Source organism: Haematobia irritans, chromosome 2 (assembly GCF_050003625.1).
Source record: "Haematobia irritans isolate KBUSLIRL chromosome 2, ASM5000362v1, whole genome shotgun sequence".
NCBI classification, from domain to species: domain Eukaryota; kingdom Metazoa; phylum Arthropoda; class Insecta; order Diptera; family Muscidae; genus Haematobia; species Haematobia irritans.
In genome coordinates, this window is record NC_134398.1 from 233,380,990 (window position 1) to 233,386,981 (window position 5,992).

Sequence of the window (5,992 nt, forward strand, 5' to 3'; positions counted from 1 at the left end):
GGGGAGAAGTACTTTCCTCCTAGGACATGCGTATGTAAATGTAATCCGGAGCGATGCCAATTAATAAGTGGTTGTTAATTTTTAAATAGGCTTACATACAAGATTACCGGGTAATGAGATTTTTTGCTGGGAATATATATTTTTTTATATGTCAAACAAACAAACGACACCCTCTAATTCAACTCGATACAAGAATACATAATGAAAGTGATAAACAAAAAATAAACCAAGAAACGTATACTAGGATAGGTCAGGTTAGGTTTGGTGGCAGCCCGATGTATCAGGCTCACTTAGACTATTCAGTCCATTGTGATACCACATTGGTGAACGTATACTAGATAACCATCAGGTATGTTTGCCGATACATTAGTAGAAAAAGGATACTAAAACTTAGTTTCATTATCAGTTTTATTGAATGTACACATTTAGATTTTGATTTTCCAATATCATTATAACTAAGCTTAAACTAAAGAATATATCATATCATCATAAACAAGTAAAGACTAAACGAAAATATCATTAAATTAAATAACATTTATTTAGATAATAGGGTTGTATTTAATTCACACGTTCGTAATTTTCTATTCACAACATAATAAAATTTGGTAATTTCGATATATGAACTAAAATAAAGGCAAACAAATAATTTAGGTTATGATTGAAGATAGCCCATATTATGTCATTTGAATGGGATTGATTTGTGGTATTTCAAGTACGAAGAGTTCTATATTATTAGCTAACACAGACCTTAATAAAATATGTGCAATAAATATATATGGTGGGAAACATTTTCGACAAATACAAAACGTTCCCACGCCATCAAATTATATGAATAAAGCTCAAGGAAAAATATGAAAATGTAGTTCGTTCGCTACGTAAGGGATTAGGTATTCATTGAGAATTAAAGCATAATTTCCATCACTCATGTGTTCACTGAATGAAATTGTGAAACCTTTAAAGAGCCGGTGTCTCAGGCAACAGTGAAGTGAAAAATGTCACCACGAATGTACGCAGAGTGGACATCATAGATTCATTATTTGCTATATTTTCGCTATCAACAACATCGGAATTAGGGGCTGACGACTGATGTTCATTATTATTTCCAACGGGGGCGCGCATATTGTTTTCGCCTTCATTGGGATTAGGATTTTCTTGTGCCACCTCCTGTTGCTGTGGTTGTTGTTGATCAACACCTTGGCGGATTTGATCAACAGCTGCATTTTGAACTGCATTATTATTACGATTTAAATTGTTGTTGTTTCGTTCATGGCGAAGTCGGAAAACACCAATGTGGTACCTTTAATGAAAAGATTGCAGTATTTAATTTAAGCCATTATGCCACATGCATAATATATTACTTACAGGTATATGCCTCCAGCTATCATGACAACAGCCAAACAACGCAATGGAGATGAATTAAAATACAATATTGTCAAAAACAAAGCAAGGCGAGTTATGGAGAATATATTGTCCAACCAATCTCGATTATCAGCTTCTTCCTGCGGCATGTTTGGAAAACGAGGTTGTGGTGCAACTTGCGCCTGCGCTGGTTGCTCTGGATTTTGTGGTTGTTGTTGTTCAGTAGTATTTGCAGGGGCTACTGGGGGTGATATCACAGCTTGAGGAAATTGAAGGAAAGGATTTTGTGGAAATGTTGTGAAAGGAGGCAGTGGGCCAGCTGCCCCCGTTCTGTTAGCGTCGTCTGAGCTTCCATTCGTATTGCCAGACCTACAGCAAAAAAAAAAACAAAAAACAATTAGTAAATAAAAACGACTAATATTCAATATATTATGGATCAATAAATTATGGATACATTTATGACGAAGACAATGCGTCCAGAATACACTATGTCAAATGGCACTTACACTCTTAGACACTGTTCCATATATTGCGAATAGACCTGTTGCATCCAACCATACATGGCGGCTTGTTGCATTGCAAAAGCTTGCATATTATATTGACCATAGCCTGGAACTGTCATTGGGGATCCTGCCCCCATTCCATTTGTGAGCAAATTCTGTGGTAAATACTGTGAATAGTAAGACATTTGATCTGTGGTCTGTGGACTCTGCCTTTGCACATTGCCGGTAGTGTTCCTTTGACGTAAACCTTCTTCTGACGAAATATTGGTATTTCCTGTTGAAGGCATTGCAGGCTTGGACTTCTTAGATGTGGTTGGTACAAATGGTGGCAAATTTTTAGGTGTATACACCAAATGTATTATATGATTATGTGTATAAACGTCTTTATAGCTGCGAATAACATCCTTCAACTGCAGACTGTCATTTAGCAATTGGCCAGAGTAAATAAGCTTCTGATCAGCTGCGGGCTGCAAAGAATGAAATACAAGTTTTTAGCAAAAAATGTAACAGAAAAAAATGCCACAACGCAAAATAAAAATATCATTAAATTCCCTCTATATCATACTTAGTAAGTTATACTGTTGACGCGAATACATGAGAATGTCAAAACAAACTTAAATCAAAGACTATAATTATAGCTGCAATGATTACATTTCAAGCACAAAATGGGGAGAAATGGACGCAGGGGAGTTTCCGGAATATGAAAATTCTGGCAAATAGCAAACAACCACTTGTCGATCTCGCAGCGGCATCGGCACCAATACAACTAAGTACAGATAAGGAAAAAGCTTTTTGATAACGCAATACAGAAACACTTGAATACACACAGGGATTTAAAGTAGATTGCTCGACATTGGAAAATTTTAGAGCTCAAAGGGAGTTATTTACTTGAATTACATTTACTACAATGGAGTGAATGAAATTTAAAAAAAAAATGTGTATTAGTAATTGGCTGTTGTTTTTGCCACTGGAAGTAAAAATGTGTAGTAGAAAAAAATGTGACATTGGTTTTGTTTGTTATTTTAAGCATCACCAACGAAGTGGTGATGCTTTCTGTCACAACACAGATATAGACCACCTTCAATCCACTGAAGCCCTAAATACAATTCACGATTTGTTTTTATTTTGCTTTTCTATTTATAATCTATATAAAATTCATGTCGAGTGGTCAGCCAAACTGGTTTTAAGATTGATTTTGGGATAACTATGCAAACTGCAATATATATGAGCATAACCCATAATATGACGATACATATAAAAACGTACATATAAAAGTAAATTATTAATTATTTAAAGTGATTTCTTTTAATTAATTTGTAAGGTTGTGTGAACTTGTCATATAAATCACATTCATACTTTAAAAAAAATTAAAGAAAAAGACGAAATACTCTACATTCTGTACATTAACAATGGACGCGTGCCATTGGACGAGCTATAGAATTTACAAGAATCATTCAGTTGAATAGAATTAAGATATTATTTTCACTCCCATTACATTTCGTGATGGGTACGATGTAATCACATTCACATCTATTTCGCTGATTGCCTTCTTCAAATATATATAAAAAATCTAAAGTGGTTGTTACCATTATATCTATTATATATGATGCTAAGATATTGCGAGTTTAAGACCTTAGTTTTATTAATTGTAACTTAACAATAAATAAAAAAAAGTAGAATAAACTAATAAAGCATGAAAGACAATAGCGCGGAAATTAATTGTATCTTAGAAAACATTTCAGGACTTTCAAGAGTATATTTGCATAATTTTTATCTTTGTGTATTCTCATTTCATGCCAGGTATTTCATAAAAACAGAATCCAATATACCTATATGAAAGCTTTAGATTCTTTCGATATTCTGATTTAATTCCATACATAATTAAGACTAGAGCATTAAGTTAAGTGAGGTATAGTGGAAGCCCAATGACTCCTTTTTAGCCGATTTCAAAGGGCGTTTCACATTACTGCTAAGAGATCTTTAAAAGGCTCTGAAATGTCGCCTTTTTGGTGTTCTGTCGAAATGGGAATAGAAACCATGACCCCTTGTATGCAAGGTGGACATCCTAACCATTGCACTTATTGTAAATATGTCATATATATTTAATCGCCGTTCTTTTGCCCCATCAGGGACGTAAACAGGTCTTTATACAAATGGGAAAACTACAATAATAGGCAGGTACAAGGATGAATAATATAAAGTATACATGGGTCAAAGAATAACACTTACCGGCTTGCTGGGATACACCAATGCTAAATGAGATTTCAGCCTATTGACGGTCCACGATTCGCAAACTTCGAGGATTTGGTCATCGTATTGTTGATTGGATGCTTTAATCAAAAGTTTGACATATGTCGATGTCTTGGTTGTAGGCAGGGTGGAGTTTGGTGCTGCTTCCAATTTAGTGCTGGTCACAGCAGCCGCAGCAGATGTCGAATTTGTCGTATTGGTCTCATCCATTGTAAAAGGAAATATGTGGGAATGGCGTTGGAATTAAATCGGCAATTCAGACTGACTCTCGTCTAGAATGTACGTTGACTGAACTAATGAAAGTAAAGTCGTTTGCTTACTTAATTTATTAATTTATTTGTTTTTAGCGTGTTATTTATTCTCTTTTCACCAATATGGATTCACTTCGTACATGTATTTTTGCCAGTTTTTGATGAAGACTCACTTGTTATCTTTCTATTGTCAATTGTTGTTGTAGATACGTTACTGATACTTATGGTTGTTTTTGCTCTCACCCCACACACACTTTCTTGTTTTCTATGCATGTGTGTGGAAAAAAAATTATTTTTTCGACTAATTTATAAATTTTCCAATTTCGGTTTATTTTTTAATATGGATGCACCTTTTTATTCTATTTTTCAATCAATAAAGATAATTTCAAGATTAATTTTCTTTAAAAGTGCCAAGTGAAATTCCTTCACAACCTATCAACTTCTCAATCTCTCAATCACTCAATGTTTATTTCCAGCTAACAATGTTGCCAATCGTTTCAACTTTGAACTTCAAACAAAAACAACAATATCATAAAGGTCTTTACAAAATCACCTCGAAAACATATTTACGTAAGAATATTAATTTATTCACTTCTTTCATATTCACGACTGCGATTTGTTCGAATTTTTTGTTGTTCTATTGCATCAGATGTTATCCTCTATTTAGTGGATATGTGGATTCGATACTTGAGCTATTTGTTGGAATATGAATGGCGACGTTGTTGTACCTACACATGTAAATTTTACGAATGACGTGGTTTTGCAATACACTTTTACTCGACTATTTTCATTAATTTGAGTGAGCTTTCATCACCAATTAGGAAAGTAAAAAAAAAATTACAAGTTATCAGAACAAATTATAATTACTTGATACTGTGACTATATATAATATTTGCCCCGATCGTATGAATGTTAGTGTTCAACAGCTTCAGTAAAAACATCATTAATTACATCAACAAAACTGATTATCGATATTAAAACGAATAGTAATAGTATCGTAACGTTTTAGTTAGAATTACGTCTACATCTAAATACAAACGCATTCTCCGACACAACGTAAAAGGAAGAGGCCAAAATCGAAGAAGTGCGTCGAGTGCAATGACGCCGTACAAAAAAATGAAAAATTACGGCATCTAAAAATTGAGGCCTTTCAAAATGTGTTGGTCAGACGTATACTGGATGCGGTGAGTAGGGTGACGATGGAACGTCTTTTGTTTTTAGGGAATATTTAAAACAAACAGACGAAATTGAGAATTTGAATTAAAAGATGAATCGAAGAAATTCTTCATTGAAAATCGTCATTTGAAGGCGTTGTAAATGAGGCAGTAGCTGTGGAGGAAGGAAGGAGGAAGTCGCTGGAAATGTCGATGATGATGGTAAGTAGTTCTGATTCTTAGGACAGCAAATGTTTCTTCATTTCATCTTCCAACGACTTCATTTAAGTCAAGTTTAACTTCAGTTTACCAGGTATACCGGCATGAAATGAGCGTCATTTCAGAACAGGTCATTGTCAGTGAAAGACTGACACTGCTGTTTACTGAATTTAAATTTGATGTAAAATGAACTATTTTATTTATTTTTTAAAATTATTATTAACATGTAAATTGGAAAAGTCAAATTTTAAATTTA

General features: G+C 34.0%; 1 protein-coding gene across 3 annotated transcripts; it reads right to left on the minus strand.

Moving 5' to 3' along the window:
• Nucleotides 1–390: 390 nt before the first annotated feature.
• Herp (Homocysteine-induced endoplasmic reticulum protein) lies at nucleotides 391–5,343 on the minus strand. 3 transcript variants are annotated; one of them, XM_075297922.1, is made up of 5 exons: nucleotides 5,231–5,343; nucleotides 4,092–4,405; nucleotides 1,866–2,329; nucleotides 1,363–1,728; nucleotides 391–1,297 (listed from the first exon to the last, which is right to left on the minus strand). In XM_075297922.1, exons 2-5 carry the CDS (start codon nucleotides 4,320–4,322, stop codon nucleotides 955–957), a joined length of 1,404 nt encoding a protein of 467 aa, XP_075154037.1. In that variant the 5' UTR covers nucleotides 4,323–4,405; nucleotides 5,231–5,343; the 3' UTR covers nucleotides 391–954. The 3 variants fall into 3 exon arrangements, with proteins under 3 accessions (XP_075154037.1, XP_075154035.1, XP_075154036.1); XM_075297920.1 differs by having other exon boundaries at nucleotides 4,092–4,722; nucleotides 5,231–5,326; XM_075297921.1 differs by having other exon boundaries at nucleotides 4,092–4,722; nucleotides 5,096–5,233.
• Between the last annotated feature and the right edge of the window lie 649 nt (nucleotides 5,344–5,992).